At 54.3% G+C, this 22,863-nt stretch overlaps 3 protein-coding genes across 7 annotated transcripts in view; all 3 read left to right on the forward strand.

The window, feature by feature from the left end:
- The first annotated feature begins 615 nt into the window (after positions 1–615).
- SLC33A1 (solute carrier family 33 member 1) lies at positions 616–10,761 on the forward strand. The gene is made up of 6 exons (XM_021540830.4): positions 616–1,355; positions 5,377–5,567; positions 6,192–6,376; positions 6,790–6,907; positions 7,624–7,839; positions 9,444–10,761. The coding sequence occupies exons 1-6, from the start codon at positions 638–640 to the stop codon at positions 9,609–9,611; spliced, it is 1,596 nt and encodes a 531-aa protein (XP_021396505.3). The 5' UTR covers positions 616–637; the 3' UTR covers positions 9,612–10,761.
- Positions 10,762–12,840: 2,079 nt separating this feature from the next.
- Positions 12,841–19,352, forward strand: MISO1 (mitochondrial inner membrane subdomain organizer 1). 2 transcript variants are annotated; one of them, XM_085588072.1, is made up of 5 exons: positions 12,841–13,019; positions 13,551–13,649; positions 15,911–16,064; positions 17,455–17,615; positions 18,220–19,352. In XM_085588072.1, exons 1-5 carry the CDS (start codon positions 12,921–12,923, stop codon positions 18,490–18,492), a joined length of 786 nt encoding a protein of 261 aa, XP_085444198.1. In that variant the 5' UTR covers positions 12,841–12,920; the 3' UTR covers positions 18,493–19,352. The 2 variants fall into 2 exon arrangements, with proteins under 2 accessions (XP_085444198.1, XP_021396495.3); XM_021540820.3 differs by having other exon boundaries at positions 12,854–13,019; positions 13,551–13,610.
- A 2,947-nt stretch (positions 19,353–22,299) lies between these two features.
- Positions 22,300–22,863, forward strand: part of PLCH1 (phospholipase C eta 1) — a 57,770-nt gene continuing 57,206 nt past the window's right edge. For all 4 annotated transcript variants that reach the window (XM_085588074.1, XM_085588079.1, XM_085588077.1 and 1 more), the window contains exon 1: positions 22,300–22,421. The gene's annotated coding sequence lies outside the window, so the exon portion shown is untranslated. The remainder of the gene's footprint in view (positions 22,422–22,863) is intronic.

Consider the following 22,863-nt stretch of genomic DNA (forward strand, 5'->3'; position numbering starts at 1 on the left):
CTGTCCTGAGGCTGATAGAAATGTACAGGTTTTGTTCAAAATCGGGGTTTGTGGTCTGTTGTTTTTTGGGATGTGTCATTCTTTCACAGTTCTATTTACATTGGCATTCAAGCAGGGTCATCTCAGAGCACATGGCACAGGATTGTGTCCAGACAGGTCTGCAGTAGCCCCAGCGAGGAGACTGCACACCCTCTCTGGTCTCTGTTCCAGTGCTCACAGGAAAGGTCTCCCTCCTGCCGAGGTGGAACTTCCTGGGCTCAGTCCCTGCCCGTGGCTCCGGTGCCATTGCTGTGCCCCGGCGCAGAGCAGAGTTCTGACGCTCCCTGCACTCAGGGACAGTCAGGGCTGAGGGCCCCTCTCTGCCGGGGCTGAACAGGCTGAGCTCCCTCGGCCTTTCCTGGGCACGGAGCCGCCCCAGTGATCCCGGTTCCGTTCCCGGTTCCGTTCCCAGTTCCGCTCCCGCTGCCCCTGCCCCGTCAATCAGGGTTCAGGGGGCGGTGCTACGCGTGACGTCACCCCGGTGCACCAATGAGGCGCGGCCACGCCTGGCGCGCGCGGGGCGGGGCGGTTCCCTCAGCGCGGCCGTGCCGGGGCCGCTCCCGAGCCGTGCCGGGGCCGTGCCGGGGCCGTGCCGGACATGGCTCCCGCCATCGCCGCCGAGCAGGGCGGCCGGCAGCGCCGCGCCGCCACCCGCCAGCACAGCCTGGAGCTGACGGACGAGCCGCCCCGCCACGGGCTGCCCGGGGACACCGAGGCGCTGCTGCCGGCGCGGGCGCGGGGGTACCGCGCAGAGCTGGGCAGCATCCTGCTGCTGCTGGTGCTGTACGTGCTGCAGGGCATCCCGCTGGGGCTGGCGGGCAGCGTGCCGCTCATCCTGCAGAGCAAGAGCGCCAGCTACACCGACCAGGCCTTCTTCAGCTTCGTGTTCTGGCCCTTCAGCCTGAAGCTGCTGTGGGCGCCCTTGGTGGACGCCGTGTACCTGCGGGGCTTCGGCCGCCGCAAGTCGTGGCTGGTGCCCACGCAGTACGTGCTGGGGCTCTTCATGATCTACATGTCCACGCAGGTGGACGCGCTGCTGGGCGACGGCCGCGGCCGCGGCCCCGACGTGGCGGCCCTGACCGTCACCTTCTTCCTCTTCGAGTTCCTGGCGGCCACGCAGGACATCGCGGTGGACGGCTGGGCGCTCACCATGCTGTCCCGGGAGAACGTGGGCTACGCCTCCACCTGCAACTCGGTGGGCCAGACGGCCGGCTACTTCCTGGGGAACGTCCTGTTCCTGGCGCTGGAGTCCGCCTCCTTCTGCAACAAGTACCTGCGCTCGGAGCCGCAGCCGCGGGGCATCGTCACCCTCGCAGGTACGGCCGGAGTGCCGGGCAGAGCCGGGGAGTGCCTGCTTCCGAAGGGACCAGAGAGATTTCCTGCTCAGGGACACCTCCCTGCTCCAGCCCCAGTGTCCAGCCTGGCCTTGGGCACTGCCAGGGATCCAGGCGCAGCCCCAGCTGCTCTGGGCACCCTGTGCCAGAGCTGCCCACCCTCCCAGGGAAGGATTTTTTCCTAGTAAAAACGGTTATATCTTCCTCAGGATGCTTCTTTCCCCGTGCCTGGACCCTTCTGTGGTTTGATGTTGGGAACCGAACGGGTTTGGTTTGTCCCTTGCCCCGTGGGAAAGCACAGCCTGCTTGGAGGCTGGCAGAGCCCACTAATGCATGTACTGGACTTGGAATTTTCCTGGGCTAAAGTGTGTGGAAAACCTGCCTGTCATTATCTAGGCTGACCCAAGCACTTTGGAGGAACTCTTTTTTTTTTTTTTTTTTCCTCCTAGTGTAATGGCCGTGGAATAGATTACTCTTTAAAAAAAGCAAGCCAAAGTCTCCATGTGGGAAGATGAAAGGGGAACTAAAAAAAAAAAATCTTCCGATATGATAGAAGTGAAGGTGTTCGGGGTTGAGCATGTAGCCAGTTTCTGAAGGAAGGCCTTGTTTTAGTAAATTAAGGAGGATTTGCTTTTTCTTTAGCAAATTAAATGGAGCGTGATAATCCAAGCATAACTAGCTGTTAGTGGAGGGATGTTCCTGTTTGCTGGGGTTTGGGATTTTTCTCAGAAAGGTTCTGTGTGGTGGTTGATGTTGGGGGTATTACCCTGGAGATGCTTCAAGGGCAGCTGGTTTGGTTGCAAGTTTGAGGGAGGACAGGAAATGCTGGCAGCACTTCTGGCTGCAGCCTCGGGGTGACTCTGGCAGCAAAGACAAGATCCCCGTGGTCTCAGCCTCTGCTGCCCCTCACACTGTGCCACCTCAGAGCTCAGGTATGCCAGAACAGGCTGGCATTGTGTGAAGGGGAGCTCTGCTTTCTGTCCTGCCCCTTCCTCAGGGGTGAATCAGGACAGCAGTTTCCACAGCTGCTGTGCTTACCTGGTCTCTGCAGCTCTCAGCGCTGCTAACCAGTCTTCTCTTTGCTGCCTGCCGCCAGCCTCGTGCCTGGCCTGTGTCAAGGGGCACAGAGTGGCCCTCCGAGTGTCCCAGCTGGTTCCTGGCTGTCCCTGGAGCCGTGCAGCTCCTGGGCTGGCGTGTCCATCCCTCTCACTGCAGTGCACACTGACGTCTTTGCTGCTGATGCAACTTGCAGCCTCTGCTGTTCAGACAGCTTGGCTTGGCTGCACTTCCCTCACTGCTCAGGGTTTTGGTTGTTTGGGTTTTTTTCCTCTCAAGGCTGTTTGTATAAATAAAAGTGTTGTTTTTAAAAGATATTGTCCCCAGACCCAAACGGCACCAATGCCACCTCCTTAACCTGCCCTGGAGTATTGATGTGGGTGGAGTGAGAACAGCAAATGACTGACACTGTAGTTGCAGGACATAGTTTTTCAAGTAGTTAAACTGTAAAAAATTTCTGTTTCTCAGTCATGTGAGTGGCACAGTTTGATGTTTCCTTGGAGCAGCTGAGAGCAGCAGGAGTAACCAGCTCACCCAGGAGCACAGGGGCTCACTGGTCCTTGCCCTGGCTGTAATGGGCTTGTGATGAGCAGGTTTGGCAGGTAAAGCAGCAGAAAGCTTCATTGCTGGAAAAGGTCAGTGTTCTCTGCCAGCTCAGATCTCTGAGCACTTTTGTTGTAGGCTGAGCCCAGTGCCAGGGAAGGAACAGGTCAACACTCCATGATCCAGAGGAGCAGCACCCCGAGGGAACACTGGAGCTGGTTTAGGTGGATATCAGGACAGGCTCTTCCCCCAGAGGGTTCTGGCACTGCCCAGGCTCCCCAGGGCATGGGCACGGCCCTGAGGCTGCCAGAGCTCCAGGAACCTTTGGGCAGCACTGCCAGGGATGTCTTGTGCCAGGCCAGGAGCTGGGATGAGCCTTGTTAACTTCAGGAAATAATATGGACAAATGTAAACCCATCATCAAATTCACCAAACCAAAGGCAGTGTTGGGCTGTGTCAGGCTGAAGTGCCAGAGGAGGAAACAGGAAAAATCCTTCTGTGGGCTGATTGCCCTGGGGTTTATTTAGCACTTGCTGTTCAGGTGACTTCAGTTTTTTTTTTTTTCTTTAAAGCAGGGGGAGCTCCTTGGCTGGCTTTGTGATTCCTGCCTGGTTTGCCCTTTCCAGCGTGAAGGACAGGGAAAGAGTGAACATGGGACAAAGGTGCCCTTAAAGGTGCCACTTACCTGTGCCAGGGACTGTGGAGCACCCCTCCTCCTGAGAGGGCATCCTGGGTACCTGTACCACCTGGGTACCATCTTCAGGCTGTTTTCCAGCCTCATCTATCCCTGATCTAATTCAAAAATTTGTTTTGCCCCATCTCAGTGGTTTATTTTGTTACTGGCAGTGTAGCTGCAGAAACAAAGTAGGGATGGGGGAAGCAGCAGTGGTGGGACCAGAAAGTTTGTCCTTGAAATCCCTTATGTAAACTCTAATTTCAAAGTTTTTCTGCTTGTAGCTTGTTAGTGAGGTTCATTGTACTTGAAAGGAAATGTAGCTTATTTTTGTGTAAACTGCCTACAGCCTCAAGAAACCCATTTTTATTTGTCTGAACTACTATATATAGATATATATGATAGATTTTTTTTCTTTTTTCTTGCTTTGCTTTGTTGCTGATGCAGCCCCTGCAGTGCTGTGCTGCAGCTGACAGGGCTGGCCTGATCAGGAGCACTCATGTGATGATGCTCAGAGCTATTTCTATCCCCATCCTTGCACTGTGCGTTTCTCACTGCAGTGATAATGCTCAGGGTTATTATTAGAGAGCTGCTCCTCTACATCCTTTGTAGCCAGCAGCTGTGATTAGTGGGACTCTCAGAAAATACATCTTTCCTTGAGAATGTCTGTTCAGGGCACCGTGGTTTTTTAAGAGAGCAATCTGACAGTGTTGCTTGTGAGGTCGTGTTTATTTTAGGAAAGGGAGGAGTAGCAGAAATGGTGTGAAAAGCCTTTTTTTCTGTTACCCTGGGAATGAATGGTGGGACACCCCTGGAGCAGTCCTCGCACGTTTGTTCCACGCTTGCCGAGCCTGTTCCCCGCTGTGCAGGAGAAGCAGGCCATAACTGACCGAACCTTTGTCTCTGCCCTTTCTGCAGCCCTCGCTGCTCCTGCCCAGTGCCCCAGAGGCTGCTGCAGCTGCTTCGGACCGGGAAGAATAAAGGCTGCTTCTGTCCCACCCCCTGCACATGGCTCAGTTCTTTCCTGGTCTGTCCTAGAGGCCGGGGATCGGATGATCTTGAACTGACCGTTCACTACATTAGAAGAACTCTCTTGGTGGTTTTTTCTGCCCCACATCCACGATTTAGCAGATCTGATCTGCCTAAAACAGAGCACTGGAATGCTGTCAAGTCTCCATTTCAGCCACACAAGTCTGAATACTCCTTAGAACTCTGTAACAAACTTTCTTCGGGCATCTTCACACTCCTAAATCCTATTTCCTGCAGGTGGGAGATGGATGTTAGATAGGGATGTAGAGCTGAGGCACAGGGTGGTTCCCTGGCTGCAGGGTAAGGGAGGAGCTGGGCAGGAGTTCTGCCTCTGGAGGTTCTTCCCTCTGTCTTCTAACTATTACATGTGGGTTTCCTCCTTTATCAGCCTGTAGTGGATGTGTGTGTAATCCTACAACACATTCGTTTTTGCCTCTGTTCCTCCTCCAACATGCTCACTGTGGTAATAATGAACCAAGCAGCAGGGAGGTGACCTGGTTTGCTGCTCCTGTGCCTCAGCTCCAGCAGGCACCTCCTTTCAGAGGAGGGCAGAGCTCTGTCACTCACTGTGTGTAGCTCTGTGCTTCTGGTTTGCTTTTGCTCCTTGTTTTTATTCCACTTTGATGATTAGGTTTATATTCTACAACTGTCAATCACGGCTGCTACAAAGGAATTCTGATTCTATTTTATTTTCCCCTCCAGATTTCCTGTTTTTCTGGGGAGCTGTCTTCTTAGTTACAACTACATTGGTTGCCTTTTTGAAAAAGGAAAACCAGGAGCTAATACCAGCAAAGGAAGAAACAAAAGGCATCACTGACACATACAGGCTACTATTCTCAATAGTAAAGATGCCAGCAGTTCTTACTTTCTGTCTCTTGATCCTCACTGCAAAAGTAAGTAAATACACTTAAGAGTTGTTAAATGCTGGCATCAGGGTGTAGAAGGCTGCTGAGTCCCCAGGATGTAACTTAGTTTTGCTGTTGGCTGTCACAAGAGTTGTGAATTTTCACATGAAATTCAAGCAAAATGGCTTATCTAATTGTGCTGAGCAGGGCTGTGCAGCAGAAAAGCTTTGTGTGAGCTTTTGTGTTTAACACAAGCATTGAAGAGAAGCTTGCTGGCAGTGTGGTATTAAAGTGAAGTACATTTCCAAACAGGCTGTGTAGCCTGCAGTTAAAAGGACAGAAAATGTTTCTTTTTAGCTCAGAATCCCCAGCTCTGTCCAAGCTGTTTCCATGGCTCCTGGTTGGACACTGAGGATGCCAGCAGCAGTGAAGGCACAGGAATGAGTGGCAGTGCTGCTTAATGTTCCTGGAATAGTTTTGGCTGTGATGACAGTAAGAGTGAACAAGTGTAGAACATGTGGAACTAATTTGGAAATCAAATCAGGGGCAGAAGTGACTTCAGTGACAGTGTGTTCTGTATCCCATTTCTCAATTTACGTGATAGGGAGTAAATTTAATTTCTAGCCAAACTCCCTGTTCTCCTCAGCTTATTTTGTCTCCCTAACATTGCAGGTTGGGTTTTCAGCAGCAGATGCTGTAACAGGACTCAAACTGGTGGAGGAGGGAGTCCCCAAAGAGCACCTGGCTCTGCTGGCAGTTCCAATGGTTCCTTTGCAGATCATCTTGCCTCTGGTTATCAGCAAATACACAGCGGGCCCCCAGCCCCTGAACACCTTCTACAAAGCAATGCCTTACAGGTAAAGCCTCATTTTAGTGGAACACAGTAATAGGTGTGCTCAGTTGGTGTGTTCAGGTCACCTGTAGGGTTTTGTGTGTAACTTTCTGACTTCCAGGTCCAAAGAAGTGTGCCAGGATTGTCACGGTGAGTTGAACTGTCTGGTTCGTGCAGTGTCACTGTGTGGAAGCAGAGCATGAGGAGTTTGGGATGTGCATGTACAGCAGCATTAGAGCAGTGCTCTCCTGCTCCTAATTAACAATGTCACTGCTTGTCAAATATTTGAGATCTAATTCTGAGATAGAAATAGGTGTAACTCTTTGGATCTAAACTATTTTAATGTACTCACTACGATTGTTCAGTGGTTGCTTCGTGTTGGGGAAACACATGGGAAGAGTTACTTGGAATAACAAATCATCTTTCTCATCCCTCCAGGTTGCTTCTTGGCCTGGAATTCGCTTTCCTGGTGTGGTGGGCTCCTAAAGTAAAGCATGAAGGAGGATTTCCTGTCTACTACTATGCTGTGATGGTGCTGAGTTATGCTCTACACCAGGTAACACTCACAGTGTGGAGAGGGAAAATGATGTTCCCTGTCTTGTCCTGGGTCACACTGGAATCCCTCCAAGCCTGACCTGTTCTGTGTGGCAGGACTGACTTGTGATACTCTTGCTGGTGTTTCTCCTCCCTATTCCCTGTCCTCCACTGGACATCATCTGTGAGCTACTTTGAGTTTCCATGTCTAGCGTAGCTCCACAGATTCCTTTTTTCCCCAGACCCAGAAGCTCAAAAGCACAGAGGAGCTGGAGAAATCCCAGAACTGTGTCTGAGCTTGGTAGGCATGCTGATGGTTGTGCAAATAAATAAAGTTGTGATCCTGGTCCTAGGGAAAAAACTCAGTTGTTGGAGGAACATCATAATGGATCTGATCCAAAGACTTGGGAAACAAGCACCTTCTACAGCGTGGCCTTTGGATCAGAACTGGAATGCAGGGCTTCGAGAGGTGATTTTTAAATGCAGAAGGGCTGTGCTTAGGTGCTGCTTTAGCTGGCTGATTGTATTTCAGTTTGATAACCCCAGTCGTGCCAGTGCATGTGGGGCTGGGTCTGTTGCAGCATGACTTGAGACGAGCAGCGAGGGCACTCCCCGAGGCAGCACAGGGCCAGCTGCAGGAGGAACTGCTGCTGTGGGATCATTTTCCAGCCAGTGCTGCTGAGCTCAGGGCTTGTCTCAGCTGGGGTTTCATGGTCTCTGGCCTGTCTGTCCCCACAGATCACCCTGTACAGCATGTACGTGGCCATCATGGCCTTCAACGCCAAGGTCAGCGACCCGCTCATCGGGGGCACCTACATGACCCTGCTCAACACCGTGTCCAACCTGGGGGGCAACTGGCCCTCCACGGTGGCCCTGTGGCTGGTGGACCCCCTGACAGTGAAGGAGTGTGCCGGGGCCCAGGGCCACACCTGTGCCACTGCAGCGGCCACAGAGGTGAGTCTGGGGGCTGGGGGCTCAATGTCTCAATTAAATGGCTTCTTGCAGTACCTTTTTGCCTTTGGAAACCTTCACAGTGTATGGCTTGTGCTCACAAATTCCTAGTGATGGAGCTCATTTTCCTGAGTGATAAAACCCAGTCTGTTGGCAGCTGCACACTCTTGAGTGACCACCCCTTACCCAGGGTTTGCAGCTGCAGAGCAGTGAGCCCTTTCTTCTGTGGTGAGCTGGGGTGGAAGCCCCAGACTGGTGCCACGTTCCCTGCAGTGTGAGGAGCCTGTAGGTGTGGTTTTGAGCTGTGTAGTCAGGGGCTCTGTACCCCAGGGCCCTCAATTTCTGTGGTAGGTTTTTCTTCCTCCTGTTTCCCTGGAGGCTTCTTATCTGCCTGCCTTGATACCTTCTCCAAGATGCTGCTCTGCTCTCTGATTTTGGTGTCCACTTTCCCCATGAAATCAAGTAGGACTGGCTGCCTGCCCAGTTCTGGGAACCCTGTGGAAGAGAACAAAGAACTTGCTGTACACAGATCAAACAGCAGGACACAAAACTGCTGGGAAAGCAACATTTCAAATTCACCTCCTCACTGCAAATGAGACATTTGACATAGCTGAAGAGTGGGAATGTTTGGGATTTTTTTTTCTGTGCTCATGGCTGAGATTTATTTCATTCCTGGATGCCAGGACGCTCTAGGACATGAATGTTCTCTAAATGATCACAGTGTTCTGGAGTCCAGCATGACTTGTCTGAACTGGAGCTGCAGTTTTTCTTGGTGCAGAGGGGAAGCTGCTTCAGCAGCAGATGCTTTCTCAGCCTCGCTCATTAGCCTGTCACTAATTAGGTTCCTTGTGTCTCAGCCTCTACTGAACTTGAGTCCTTCCTCCTTCACCTCACTGCTCTGATCTTTTCTCACATCCTCCTAGTTGGTGACATTCCACCACCACCACTCCCTTCTTATTCCTAATCTGATTTTGACATGTCTCAGCATAGTGAAAATGCTGGCAGAGCCTCAGATCAGAGGATTAATTAATCCTGGGATTAGAGCAGTGTTGAAAGCCAAACAATAGCAGAAGCAATTTTGGGCTGTACAATCACCCCGCGAATGCTGGGTGTTTGTCTTCCAGTTCAAAACCATCCTGGGCGTGTTTCTTCCAGATACAGAATCACAGAATCCTGGAATGGTTTGGATTAGAAGGACAAAAAGCCCTTCTAGTGCTACCCCTGCCATGGGCAGGAACACCTTCCACTATCCCAGGTTGCTCCCAGCCCCCTTCAGCCTGGCCTTGAACATTTCCAGGATGGCTAGGGAGAAAAATCATCTTTCTCTGGGAGGCTGGGAGCAGTGGTTGCCCCTGCAGGCCAGCAGGGACAGTGGGGCTGTGTGTGTTTTCTGGAGTTTGCCCTTTGGGCTGACTGCTCCATTTCCCATGTGTCTAGAGCAGGTTTGGTGCTTTGTTACTTTTCATGCCTCTGCTAAGCTCGAAAGCCTCTCTGACCAGCTGCATGGGAAACAACAAAGAGTAAACAACTGCATGAGTCCTGCCCAGGAGCAGGGAGAGCCCTGCAGCTCGGGAGTGCTCAGTGCATGGCCCTGTGCTCTGTTTCAGCTGTGCACAGCAGCTGGGGGCTCCTGCATCACCACCCTGGACGGGTACTACGTGGAGTCCGTCATTTGCGTCATCCTGGGCTTTGCCTGGTGGTTCTTCCTTGGACCAAAGTTCAAGAAGCTGCAGGATGAAGGACAGTCTTCGTGGAAGTGCAGGAGGAGCAATTGATGCACTTAGGTGTTGGATGGACCAGCAAGGTGATTTTAGTTTTATTACAAAGACATGTCCCATAATCAGCACCCCGGAATCTCGGTGTTCCTGTGCCACGCCAGGGAGATGTGCGTGGCCGAGGCAGGGCTGTGTGTGGCACCACTGCCCTCCCCACAGCACGGGCACTTCAGAAAGGAATGGCTAAAGCAGCACCTCCGTGCTCCATGCTTCCCCCTGACTCCAGAGCTGCTGACTCCACAGGGCACCTCTGGGAAAGCTCCTGGGGCCCTGGCTGTAGAGGCAGCAGCACTGCCAGCTGAGTGCCAGCTTTTATTTTCACACAGAAATGGTCTGACGGGGCAGCTGACCTGGGGAAGGATGCCCAAGGTATCCTGACTTGCAGGTTAACCATGGTACTGTGGAATTCCTTGTGGGAAGATCAGTGTGAGATGTCTGTGGGCTTTGCTTCTCACTTTCTGAATTGTAACCGCGCCTCAAAGGATGAAATGTTCGGAGATTCTTTTAAATGTATTTTCTGGCTTTTATAAGCTTTAAAGATTTATAAGAAACTATTTTTATAAGCAAATTACATTTGTTTAATTTATTTCCGCTGTTTCAAGGCAGTTTGATTTACGTTCAAGGTACTTTCTTGACAACAAAATGCTGTAAGGTAGGACTGGAATAACGCACAATCCTCTGAGCCTTGAGTCCTGCAGCTGGAACTGGAGGTGCTTCCCAAGGGAGGGCACGTGGGCCTTTGGAAGGAGTGAGTTGATAGGGGAAAACCAATCCATTGGTTTTCCAAACTGTATTACTAAAATTTGAAGATTCATTCTAAAAGCAGTGGGATCACCGAGACTTCCCCCAGGCGGGGGTGAGAAGAGGGAGTTGGTGATGACAAAGTTGCCAAATTCCCAGGGAGCTGCTGCAGGACTCACCCTCACACCGGTGAAACGGGCTCGGTCCTGGGGCAGGGCTGCTGCAGAGTTCACTGCTGGTGCCACGTGGTGGAAATATTCCTGCTGGATTTCTCCCACTGAGCTCCCTCCTGAGTGCCTTAGGGACCCACAGGTGCTGGAGAGGCACTCGGACCCCGCTGGGTGCGCGTGGAGCGTTGGTATTAAAAAGGAAAACTATTAAACATCCCTTGGAAAGGTGCTCGACGTTCCCTGCCACGTCTCTTGTCCGTGTTTGAAGGACTGGGCTGGAGGGGGTTGGGATCTTCTGCTCCTGTGTGTTTTGTGGGGAAAGTGGCCCAGTGTCACCCCTGGAGTGCTGGGGGTGGCTGGGTGTACCAAGGGTCTCCTTGGCCTCGGGGCACGGAGGGACTGGATGAGGACACTGACCTCATGCTTCCCTGGACACGTCCTCCTGTCCTCTGTCCCCTCCCTTGAGGGTCACACCTCGCAGTTTGCTTCAAGCACAGCAAAACCACTCATGCTAGGTGAAATCACAAGGGTTTTACTGCCCAAGCAGAACGTCTTCCAATTTCCCCTCTGCATAAGAACAAAATCAACATAAAAATAAATCAGATTTATGGCTGCACCTTTCAGTCCCTGTCCCACCAGCTCCACTGCATTAACTCTGTGAGACACTTCAGTTCTGTATCCTCTCTGGAACCATGGGCTGCTTATTTAATTACATCTTGCATACCTAGAGGGGTTGTTTTAACTTTTCTGATTGTGAGGAAAAACTGCAAGTGCAGAAGCTGAGAAATTATATTTTCTGTGTATTAGATTTGGGTTTTACTTTGACATTTTTTTTTCTATGTCTAAAGGTCACAGTGAAACTTCTCACTAATAAAGATGGGTTAAGGATTAACTCAATCAATAATTAGATTATCAACAATATCAAAATTGCATATAAAATCCAAATAGGTAGGCATAGATACGTTACTTGAAATAAATGTGTCCTTTTTCAAACTGGTGAAATAAGTTATGGATTAGTGCTTTTAATTTCAGTAGCTATTTTGTAAGTTGGAAATGTTGCTGCAGTGCCAGCCTGTTAGCAGGCTGCTGAAGAGCGCCCATAAAATTTTGATCTTGCTCTGTTCAAAAGTGATTTTTCTTTTTAACATTAGAATTATTATGGATTTAAGCATCTTTAACATTAAACAAACATAAAGCAACCCCCAAACCAACAAGAATAACAAACCAAACAAATTTGAAATGCCAAGAAGAAAGGAGGATCTGAAGGCTCAATGCAGAGTTCAGCCTGGAGAGGAGAAAACTCCAGGGAGAGCTCAGAGCCCTGCCAGGGCCTGGAGGGGCTCCAGGAGAGCTGGAGAGGGGCTGGGGACAAGGATGGAGGGACAGGAACAGGGAATGGCTCCCAGTGCCAGAGGGCAGGGATGGGTGGGACATTGGGAATTGGGAATTCCTGGCTGGGACAGCACACAGGGAATGGCTCCCAGTGCCAGAGGGCAGGGATGGGTGGGACATTGGGAATTGGGAATTGTTCCCTGAGAGGACCCAGGGAATGGATCCCAGTGCCAGGGGGCAGGGATGGGTGGGAGATTGGGAATTGGGAATTGTTCCCTGAGAGGACCCAGGGAATGGATCCCAGTGCCAGGGGGCAGGGATGGGTGGGAGATTGGGAATCGTTCCCTGGCAGGGTGGGCAGCCCTGGCACGGGTGCCCAGTGCGGCTGTGGCTGTCCCTGGATCCCTGGCAGTGTCCCGGCCGGATCCGTTCGGGGCCGGTGTCGCTCCATGGCACGGGGCACCAGGCGCTGTTTCCCGGTCCCGTGTCACGGCCGCACCGGGCGCTGTTCATCTCCGGTCCCGTGTCACGGCCGCACCGGGCGGTGTTCATTCCCGGTTCCGTGTCACGGTGACACCGGGCGCTGTTCATCTCCGGTTCCCTGTCACGGCCGCACCGGGCGCTGTTTCCCGGTTCCCTGTCACGGTGACACCGAGCGCTGTTTCCCGGTTCCCTGTCACGGCCGCACCGGGCGCTGTTTCCCGGTTCCCTGTCACGGCCGCACCGGGCGCTGTTTCCCGGTTCCGTGTCACGGCCGCACCGGGCGCTGTTCGTTTCCCGGTCCCGTGTCACGGTGACACCGAGCGCTGTTTCCCGGTTCCCTGTCACGGCCGCACCGGGCGCTGTTTCCCTGTCCCGTGTCACGGTGACACCGAGCGCTGTTTCCCGGTTCCGTGTCACGGTGACACCGGGCGCTGTCCATCCCCGGTCCCCTGTCACGGCCGCACCGGGCGCTGTTTCCCGGTTCCGTGTCACGGTGACACCGAGCGCTGTTTCCCGGTTCCGTGTCACGGTGACACCGGGCGCTGTCCATCCCCGGTCCCGCGGGGGCGCTCGGGCCGCGGCGATGCCGGAGCGCGGCGGCGGCGGGGGCGGCTCGGAGCGCGCCGCGCTGGCCCTGGCCCGGCTCTCCGAGTGGGCGGACGCGCACCTGGGGCTGCTGCGGGTACCGGGCCGGGCGGGTACCGGGGCGGGCGGGTACCGGGCGGGGCGGGTACCGGGGCGGGCGGGTACCGGGGCGGGTACCGGGCCGGGCGGGTACCGGGCCGGGCGGGTACCGGGGCCGGGCGGTACCGGGGCCGGGCGGGTACCGGGGCCGGGCGGGTACCGGGCCGGGCGGGTACCGGGGCGGGCGGGTACCGGGCCGGGCGGGTACCGGGGGGGTACCGGGGCGGGCGGTACCGGGGCCGGGCGGGTACCGGGGCGGGTACCGGGGCGGGCGGGTACCGGGGCGGGTACCGGGGCGGGCGGTACCGGGGCGGGTACCGGGGCGGGCGGTACCGGGGCCGGGCGGGTACCGGGCCGGGCGGGTACCGGGGCCGGGCGGGTACCGGGCCGGGCGGGCAGCGGGGCGGGCGGGTACCGGGCCGGGCGGGTACCGGGCCGGGCGGGCAGCGGGGCCGGGCGGTACCGGGGCGGGCGGGTACCGGGGCCGGGCAGCCCGCTGGGCCCGGCTGAGCCCCGTTCTGCTCCGCAGGGCCTGATCGCCGGCGCGGCCGTGGCCGGGGCGCTGCTGCTGGCGCGGAGCCTCCGCCTGGTGAGAGCGGCACCGGCCCGGGGGATGCGGGAGAGCCCTGTACGGGCCCGGGGTGCGGAGGGCGCGGTGCGGCCTCCCAGAACCGGGGAGAGCCCGGTGCGGGCCCGGGGGATGCGGGAGAGCCCGGTACGGGCCCGGGGTGCGGGGGGAGCCCGGTACGGGCCCGGGAGAGTCGGGGCAGCCCGGCACGGCCGCTGGGGCCCGCGGTGGAGGGGCCGTGCCGGGCTCTCCCCGGTTCTGCGAGATCGTGCTGATCAGCCCCCAGCCCAGCCCGGGTCCCTTTGGCCACGGTGGTCACTGGTCAGTGGTCAGTGGTTAGTGGTCACTGGTCACTGGTTAGTGGTTAGTGGTCACTGGTCAGTAGCCACTGGTCACTGGTCGCTAGTCAGTGGTCACTGGTCAGTGGTCACTAGTCAGTGGCCACTGGTCACTGGTCACTGGTCACTAGTCAGTGGTCACTGGTCACTGGTCACTAGTCAGTGGTCACTGGTCAGTGGTCACTAGTCACTAGTCACTGGTCACTGGTCAGTGGTCACTATTCACTGGTCACCGGTCAGTGGTCACTGGTCACTGGCCACTGGTCACTGGTCACCGGTCACTGCTCACTGGTCAGTGGTCGCGCTGTCCCCCTCTGGAATTGCCATTTTCCAGGGAGGGCTCAGCCCGCCTGCCTGCAGGGCTGGTGGCTCCCGCCCAGACAGCCCATTCATCTTGGCATTGTCTCCCCTTTTCCTTAAAGCTAAAGATTAGCCAGGCGTGCAAGGTTCGCCGTGCGATTGCTTAATCATAACGGCCCTGCTACAGCTACTGATTAACGAGTGAAAAAAGCCTGCAAGGTTTGATTCGGGTCTTGAGGGGCTCGATGTCACTGTCCTGTGGCATCTCCAGGGGTCCCTGGTTCTCGCCTGTTCCTGCAGCCCCTGGGAGGGGTCCTGGCCCCTCTGCCTGTCCCACTGCAGCTCGACACCCTTCCTTGTCCAAACAGCTGAAACAGCCTCTTGCCTCGCACGTTCTCTGTCCTTCTACACGCAGAACCGTTTCTGAATGGGTTTAAACATCACCCAAATCTTTCCTCGCTCCCAGGATGGTCAGGGCACGCTGGGCTAACACCACGCTGCTCACTCCTGGAGAAGCTGAACCTCCACAGGCAGGAGCCACCATGTGCCACAGGGCTGCAGCTGCTTAAAAAATCACGGTTACCTTCGTCTTCCCCCTGCACAATTCCAAATTATACAAGAGAACATTTGTGTGGAGTTTTTACTTAAAAATCCTACCAGAGAACCTGAACTACAAATGTTGGCAGAATTCTTTTTCTCTCTTTTGTCTGGTTGGTTTTGACCCAAAGGCCCCTGAATGCATTAACCTGGTTGGTGGAGCAAATGAGATGAGTTTTGAGCAACTTTTGTTCCTAAAAACCTCCAGGCCTCCTGCCTGCAAGGTCCCAAATTCCCGTGTTCCCAGTGGGAGGCCCTATGGGCCCCAGAGGGGGAGGTTTGCTGGATAAATAACACACAGGAGACACAGCTTTAGTTGTGGTGTTTTTGGGGTTTATTTCCCAGCTCAGTGGGTGTCACAGCTCTGTGACTCAGTGCTCTGCTAAGGCCTTTTACAGTGAGATATCAGTGCCTTAAATTTTGGTGATCATAATTTTCTGGGGTCTCACGTGTCCTCCTCCCTCACCGCAGAGCTGTGGCTGCTCCATTCCTGTACCACAGCCCAAGTCTTTGCTGCTGCTCGGCTTGGTTTTCCTGTGAGATCACATAACCATCCCCTTTGGATCCTCCCAGGCTGTAGTATCAAATTTAATCTTCTTGTGATCTTCTCAGAGCTGTTCACCTGCCTTTGTCCCTCTCCTGGTTTCCTCCGGCATCAAAGGCGGGGTTGTTTCTGCCCTCCCTGCTCCGCCTTTGTTTTCAGCGTGTCTGTCCTCTGGCTTCCTCTCACCCCTCTCCCAGCCCCATTCAGGCTGCTTCTAAAACACTCTTTTCTGGGGGAATCAAGTGAACTTCAATAGGCATTGCTTGAAAAACGGCAGTATCTGTTCTTTCTCTAAACCTGGTTTTTATGTCTGTGCTGACGTGGCAAGTCCTGTAAAACAGGGAAAATGTTAAGTGTGGAGAGGCTGCACAGCTTCTGCAGCTGGTCACTATTAAATATATATCTATATTCACTTGCCCATCGTGTCTAATAATAGAGGTGGAATTTCCCAAACTATCGTAAGATGTTGGATTTAGTGTGGCTGTAACTGCTCTATGTTTTTTTTTTTTTTAATTTTGTCTTTCTCTTCCTTCCATCAACAGACAACAAAGTTCATAAGTCCTTTGGATATACCTGTGGAATTTGTACAAAAGAATGTGAAATTGAGAGGGAAATTACATCACATCACAGAGAAGGGCCTGGAAGTTGAGCACATTCCCATCAGCATTCCGTTCATCTCAGCCATCCAGAGAAAATGTGAGTAATGAGGAAAAGAGTGTGAAGAGCAAGGGCAGAAATGAAACGTGCTGCTCTTAGAGAGGCTGTGAGCTCGAGAGGAAGGGCTGAGGCACATTTCCAGCTCTGCCCTTTGGTCTTTCTGTGCTTTGCAGGTGGGAAACTGGGGAGTAAAAGACATGAGGAGACACAGAGTTTGTCACTACAGTGTTTGTGTTCATCCTTACAGTTACTGTGATATTTTCCAGCAGCAGAAGTGAGCACTCAGGCAGTGCTTCTGCTTGCACAGCTCATCTCATTCCTGGCAAAAGCCTCTGTTGGGATTGTGCTTTTATTTGCAGACACTGATTTTTGGGGACAGTTTTTCTGTCAGAAACAAACTGTCCATCAAGTCTGTGACTCTCACACTGGCTGTGCAAACACCAGCAGGTGCTGATGCTTCTACCCCTGTGGATGAAGGACAGGGACTGAGAGTGGGAGCAGATCTTTTTCTTTGCATGCAAAATAAACCAGAACTCATTTTGAATTAGACAGTCTTGAATTGATATATTTTTTTCCCTGAAGAAGTGATGAGAGCAGATTGCTGTTTGCTTGGAGGAGCTAAAAGGGATTCTTTCGGTGCACGGGAACCAACTGATACGACCAGCTGGGGGTCTGTGCACAGGCTGAGCTTTGCCCCAGCAGCAGCTCTGTCCCTGTTGGAACTCAAAATGTCCCTCAGACATTTTTAGAGGTTCCAGGCCTTGCTCAGAAGCATTTTAGACCCTGGCAGGCAGCTGGACACAGCTGTGATTTTGAGTTTTAGCCATGGAATGAGTTACCAACTTTGGAGGTGGAACAAGCACTCACAAAGGGTTAGATGGGATAGTAAAAGTAGTTACAAAACAGAGGGGAAATTTTTTTAGTATTGTACAGGGGGTTTTAGCACCTGTCCAGGGGGGTTTCACTTTGTACATGGGGGTCAGAAGTTCTAAGATGGAGGAAAGTGGGCTGATCCTGTTCTTCCTCCTCCTTCTTCCTTGCCTCCATCTTCTTGGTGATGCTGGCACTTATGGCTTGGTTTAGAGTTAGAAAAGCACTCGGTAATATAGGTAGTAGGTATTGGGGAAAAACTGTAAACATATTATATGTAATATATCATAAAAGACAGCAGCAGCCCGGGCGGGGAGAGAAGAAGCAGTCGGAGTCAGAGAGGATGTCAGGGTGTGTGTGTGCCTCTGCCTGAGCTGTGAGCAAACCACAGCAGCTCCAGGAGAAAATCTTTTAGATAACTCACAATAAACTGCCTTGAGACCGAACAACAAGAGGCTGTGGAGTTTTTCTTTGGAAGCACGGGTTGGAGGAGGAACTTTACCACCACACAAGACCCCAGAGCAAGGCCGGGGTTCTCACACGTCCCTTTCTGTTGCAGGGCAGCCAGAGGGGCTCCTGCTGATCCGCCTGGCCGGGGTGGAGCTGGCTGCAGGTGGCACAGCCTGGCTGCAGCAGGAGCTGCTGCCCAAACAGCCCCTGTGGTTCCAGCTCCTGGGGAGGGACAGCTCAGCCCTGGAGTGCCTGGTCCTGGTCCATAAGGTAAAGAGAGACACAAACACCGCCTCTTCTCTGCAGTTTGGTGTGACTGTAGTCACACAGTACATTTAACAAATGTTATTGTCTATGATTTATCATCCTTGGTGTGAATTTTAAATGTTGCATTTGCAAATCTGATTGCAGGAGCAGTAGTTTTTCAGACTGATTCATGGCAGGAATGTGTTGATGCGCCGGTGCCAAAAAGGCATCTGTAGTTCTGATTAGCTTAATGTTTGTTATCCAGTGTTCCCTCACAAATGCCTTGCATTATAGAATCACAGCATGGTTTGGGTTGGAAGGGATTTAGAGACCATCCAGTCCCAGCCCATGGGCAGGGACACCTCGCACTGTCCCAGGTGCTCCAGCCCTGTCCAGCCTGGCCAGGGATCCAGGGGCACCCGCAGCTTCTCTGCATACCTGTGCCAGGGCGTCCCCTCCTCACACTGGAGTTGGGTGTGAAGTCACCTGGATTCCTCTTCCCTTTTAACTTCTCCTGCCAAAGTGTAGATACAGCCATGAGTAAAGCGTGTACCTCTGAGGGAGTTCACACCAAACCCCAAATAACCCTGTTTGAGTGGTGAATACCTCTTTATTGTGGTTTTTCTAGGGTGGATTTTTCAGCACGTGCTTGAACGAAGAGCTCCTGAGCCAAGGGCTGGCCAGAGCAGCCCGGATCGAGGGGCTGCCTCACCACTCCCGCCTCTACTGGAAACTGCACAAAAGGCTCCTCCAGGCTGAGTTAAAGGCTGTGAAGAAAAATAAAGGCATATGGAAAGAGCAGAGCTACTCTGAAAGAGTCCAGGAGCACATAAACAGCAATAAATTCCTGCAGAGGCTGAAGCAGTTTGTGAGCTGGGTTAGAAGCTCTGCTGGGAGGTGAAAAGGTGGGGAACACAGCTCCCCAGGTTGTGGGGAGTGTGTATGTTTGTGATCACACACAGTGCTGTGATGTTGAGGGTCCCTGTCTCAAACACAAACCCCCCAGTTTGTGGTTTCACAGAATACAAAGCCTCAGTTCATGGTAATGTAGAATACCTCCCATAGCAAAGCCCACATGGGATTGTAGCTGTGTGCAGGCCACCAGGGAATATCAGAACACACCAGACTTGTCCACATGATGTCCTAAATTAGTTGTCCACTTTCCCAGCTGCTGATCTCCTCCAGGCTGTGCTGCCCAGTGCAGGTTTGAGGGGCAGGGTCCCCTCACACCTCTCTAAAGTGCCCTTGGTGCCAAGCCCACACTGCACACAAAGCCCATGTCAGGCCTTTACAAAGCTCCTGGCATGGGTTTAAACACAACCTTTTTGTTTGAATTCTGTTCTTACGCTACTTTTTGGTGTAATTTGTGGTTTAAAACTCATTCATCTTGAATGGGGGGTTGCATTGTTAGTGATAGAAAAGGTGATTTGTTATGGTTGATCTTAAAAAGGTGATAAGGTTGTAATAACTTAAGTTCCTCAGGGGAAAACATCACTTGGTGTTTCAAAGAATATAATGTCAGGCATCCAAATACTTCAAAGACAACTTTCATTTGAAGAGGAAAAATCTGTGTTTCTGTTTTCTGATGGTTCTGTATCTAATATTAGATGAATATAAAACTTTAACATGAAATTTGACAAGGAGGATCAGATTGTGCTAAGAACTTGAATTCTTGCTTTATTTTTGATACACATTTGAAGTATATGAATGTGTTACTATTTATGTTGTAAATATTCTCAGAATAAAGATTGAATTTCTCAAGTTCATTGTTAAATGTTTTATACACCAAGCCCTTGACCCTTGTTTAACCTCTCACAGTTCCAATATTTATTTAAAGTGAAGTGTTTTACAGATTTTCTTTCCTTCTGTGTGATTGCCTTCCAGTGAAACACTAGGGAGAAGAGTGTGGTACAAAAATAACCTTAATAATTGAGCACTGCTTATCTGGCAATTAGTTGCTACATCAGCATTTTCTCTGTTGACTTCAGGGCAGAGTTGTGACCCTTGAGATCCTTAAAACAGCTCAGTTACCTTGGGTAAGAATAGATGCTAGTGGTTCTTTATTCCTTTTGTTCCTGGTCCTCCCGGGGTGGTGCTGGGGAGCAGCGAGCCATGAAATACCTGCAGTGTGTTGGAACCAGTGTGGGGGAGAGGGGAGGCAGCTCTGGGGCACAAACCAGGTGTCTGTGCCTGTTTGGAAATGGAAATAAGAAAAGTGAGATCCTGGGTTCATGTGTAACACAGAAAAGGGCTGAGCCAGCCACCACCGTGGTTCTTGGATGTGAAACTCATCAGGCAGTCAGGGATTTGGGATTGGCAAATCCCAAATTTGCTGTGGGAAATCACAGTAAATGATGCTGTGGCATCCTCCAGAGCAAAACTCAAAGCTTTTAACCCCAAAGTACACGTTCAGGCTCAGCAATAATCCACTCCTGGGGGTTTATAGGTGTTCCTGTTCCTACGTCTGGGAAGTAGGAGGAGCTTTTCCAAGCTGGACATAATTGTACACTTCTGATTTATTTTCTGTAATAATTAAATATAATTCTGGACTTCACACTTGTGTTCTGTAGATGAGTCACAGGAGGATTGATCACAAAAATTCACTGTAAAGCTGAGAGAAAAGTCTCAGGAAGCCACATGCTACATTTCTAGCAAGCAGAGGTGAGGTGTGGGCGAATGTTAACAATGTGTTGTTCCCTCACATGGATTTGGGGTTGCAGTGACAAATGATTTCTTGAGGGTCAGGTCCTGTAATTGTTTGTTAATGCTGTTTTCCTTATCACGCAGGTCTTATCTTTAAAAAAACCCAACCCACCAGCACACCCTCCCCCCTCAATAGAGCCCAATTCAGTTCAAAGCTGGGATTTCCATCTGTGCGGGCTTGAGAGGTTGCAGATCCCGTCTCTGTGGGAGGCCTGGCTATTGGAAAAGCAGTAATAGGAGCAGAGACAAATATCTCTGCAGCACCCGGCTGAGCTGGCTGGGGGACAAGCAGCATTTTCTGCACCACACAAACCCCCACGGCTGCCCCTCAGCAGCTCCATCCCTCCCTTCACCCGCAGCAGTGCCCAGCAGAGGAGGCAGCTCTGTGGCTGGGAATTAAGGACGAGAATTAAACTGTTCAGCACTTGTGCCTTTGCCCCTACAGCTCTGAATGTGCCGTGAGCGATGCCACATCTTCAAAAGACCACAGGGAGTGAAAGGAGAGACCCGGCCTCCAAATGGCCCAAGAAAAATAGCTCCGACACTGCACAGACTGTTTATTGCTGCTGTGGCATGTCAGGCAAATGGCAATAAACAGCCCCGGCCCCTCGGAGCCCAGCGCGGGCACCGGGCTGCTCTTTGCGTCCTTCGGGAACAAACTTCTGAGCAAGGCTGTCGTGACAGGAGAACGGGGAACGGCCGTAACGGAGGGGAGATTGGATTGGATTGGACTGAAGAAAGAATTGCTTTACTCAGAGGGTGGTGAAGCCTGGCGCAGGGTGCCCAGAGCAGCTGTGGCTGCCCCTGGATCCCTGGCAGTGCCCAAGGCCAGGTTGGACACTGGGGTTCGGAGCAGCTGGCACAGTGGAAGTGTCCCTGCCATGCAGGGCTGGGCTGGGGGGCCGGGGGTCTCCATGGCACCCGCTGGGCGAGGGGCCGCCCCGAGGGGCCGCTTCTCGCTCTGCTCCCGTCGCGTCCCACCGGCACCGCTCCCACGGCCCGGCCCGGGAGCCCGGGGAGCCCGGGGAGCCCGGGGAGCCCCGCCGGAGGAGACTGCGGGCGGGCGGGGGTCGGGCCGGCGGCGCCGAGGGGAGCGGAGCGGGGGCTCGGTCCTGTTGGTGCCGAGGGGGTTCGGGGGCTCGGTCCCCGCGGTGCTGAGGGGGTTCGGGGGCTCGGTCCCCGCGGTGCTGAGGGGGTTCAGTCCCGTCTGTGCTGAGGGGGTTCGTGGGCTCGGTCCCGTCTGTGCTGAGGGGGTTCGGGGGCTCGGTCCCGTCTGTGCTGAGGGGGTTCGGGGGCTCGGTCCTGTCGGTGCTGAGGGGGTTCGGGGGCTCGGTCCCCGCGGTGCCGAGGGGGTTCGGGGGCTCGGTCCCATCTGTGCTGAGGGGGCTCGGGGGCTCGGTCCTGTTTGTGCTGAGGAGGTTCGTGGGCTCGGTCCCATCTGTGCTGAGGGGGTTCGGGGGCTCGGTCCCGTCTGTGCTGAGGGGGTTCGGGGGACTCGGTCCCATCTGTGCCGAGGGGATTCGGGGCTCGGTCCCCGCGGTGCCGAGGGGATTCGGGGCTCGGTCCTGTTTGTGCTGAGGAGGTTCGTGGGCTCGGTCCCGTCTGTGCTGAGGGGGTTCGGGGGACTCGGTCCCATCTGTGCCGAGGGGATTCGGGGCTCGGTCCCCGCGGTGCCGAGGGGATTCGGGGCTCGGTCCTGTTTGTGCTGAGGAGGTTCGTGGGCTCGGTCCCATCTGTGCTGAGGGGGTTCGGGGGCTCGGTCCCGTCTGTGCCGAGCGGAGCGGGCGGCGCTCCCCCGGCGCTCGCCGCGCACACAATGGAGCAATGGAGCAGGTTGAACGGGCTCGGGGCCGCGCTAACACCGGGGCTGGATCTCGGCTCGGGCCGCCCCCGGGCGGACGGGACGGGCCGGGCCGGGCCGCTCCGCTCCGGCGCGGCCGCTCCGGGTTTCGGCGGGGCCCGCGGCGGGGCCGGGCCGTGCCGGGCCGGGCCGGGCGGGGCGGGCGGCAGCGCTGCGGTTTGAACGGAGCAGGTTGAGCGCCCGCCCCGGCCGGGACTGTGCGGGCGGCCGCGGTGGCGAGGCACAGCAGCGCAGCGGAGCCACCGGAGCGCACCGCGCCCAGCCCGGTGAGTGAGGGCGGGCGGGACCCCCGAGCCCCGTCCCTGTGCCGGCGCTCCGGGGCCGCGTCCCTGCGAGCCCCCGCCGGGCTTTCCCATGCGGCTGATGCTGGTTTCCCCCGGGGTTCGCGGCACAGGGTTGGGGTGGGGGTTTGCGAGCTGGCGCTTCTGCGCATCCCGTTTCACAGGCGGCTCCGCGCGTCCCGAGCGCTCGCTGCGCGGAGCCGCCGCTCCGGGGCTGTCCCGGCTGCCCCGCCGTGCCTCGGCCGTGCTCGTGCTGCCGGAGGCGGGGAGCATCGCCGGGACGAGCTCCGGCCGCTCGCCATGTGCCCTCGCCGTGCCGGTGCCCCGCGGCCGTGCCGGGCCAGCCCCGGGCCGCGGGCACGGACACCGGAGCGAGCCGCAGCTCTTGGCTCGCCGCACACCGAGCCCAGCCCGTGCTCAGTGGGGC

Source organism: Lonchura striata, chromosome 9 (assembly GCF_050655825.1).
Source record: "Lonchura striata isolate lonStrDom1 chromosome 9, ASM5065582v1, whole genome shotgun sequence".
Classification (NCBI taxonomy): Eukaryota; Metazoa; Chordata; class Aves; order Passeriformes; family Estrildidae; genus Lonchura; species Lonchura striata.

Excerpts from the sequence above, each read along its gene's own strand:
- MISO1 (XM_085588072.1), top strand. The coding sequence starts at position 12,921 with ATGCCGGAGCGCGGCGGCGGCGGGGGCGGCTCGGAGCGCGCCGCGCTG. Across the intron at positions 16,065-17,454 it reads CTCAGCCATCCAGAGAAAAT|GGCAGCCAGAGGGGCTCCTG; the intron begins GTGAGTAATGAG and ends TTTCTGTTGCAG. Across the intron at positions 17,616-18,219 it reads GCCTGGTCCTGGTCCATAAG|GGTGGATTTTTCAGCACGTG; the intron begins GTAAAGAGAGAC and ends TGGTTTTTCTAG.
- SLC33A1 (XM_021540830.4), top strand. The coding sequence starts at position 638 with ATGGCTCCCGCCATCGCCGCCGAGCAGGGCGGCCGGCAGCGCCGCGCC. Across the intron at positions 6,908-7,623 it reads TGAGTTATGCTCTACACCAG|ATCACCCTGTACAGCATGTA; the intron begins GTAACACTCACA and ends CTGTCCCCACAG. Across the intron at positions 7,840-9,443 it reads CCACTGCAGCGGCCACAGAG|CTGTGCACAGCAGCTGGGGG; the intron begins GTGAGTCTGGGG and ends GCTCTGTTTCAG.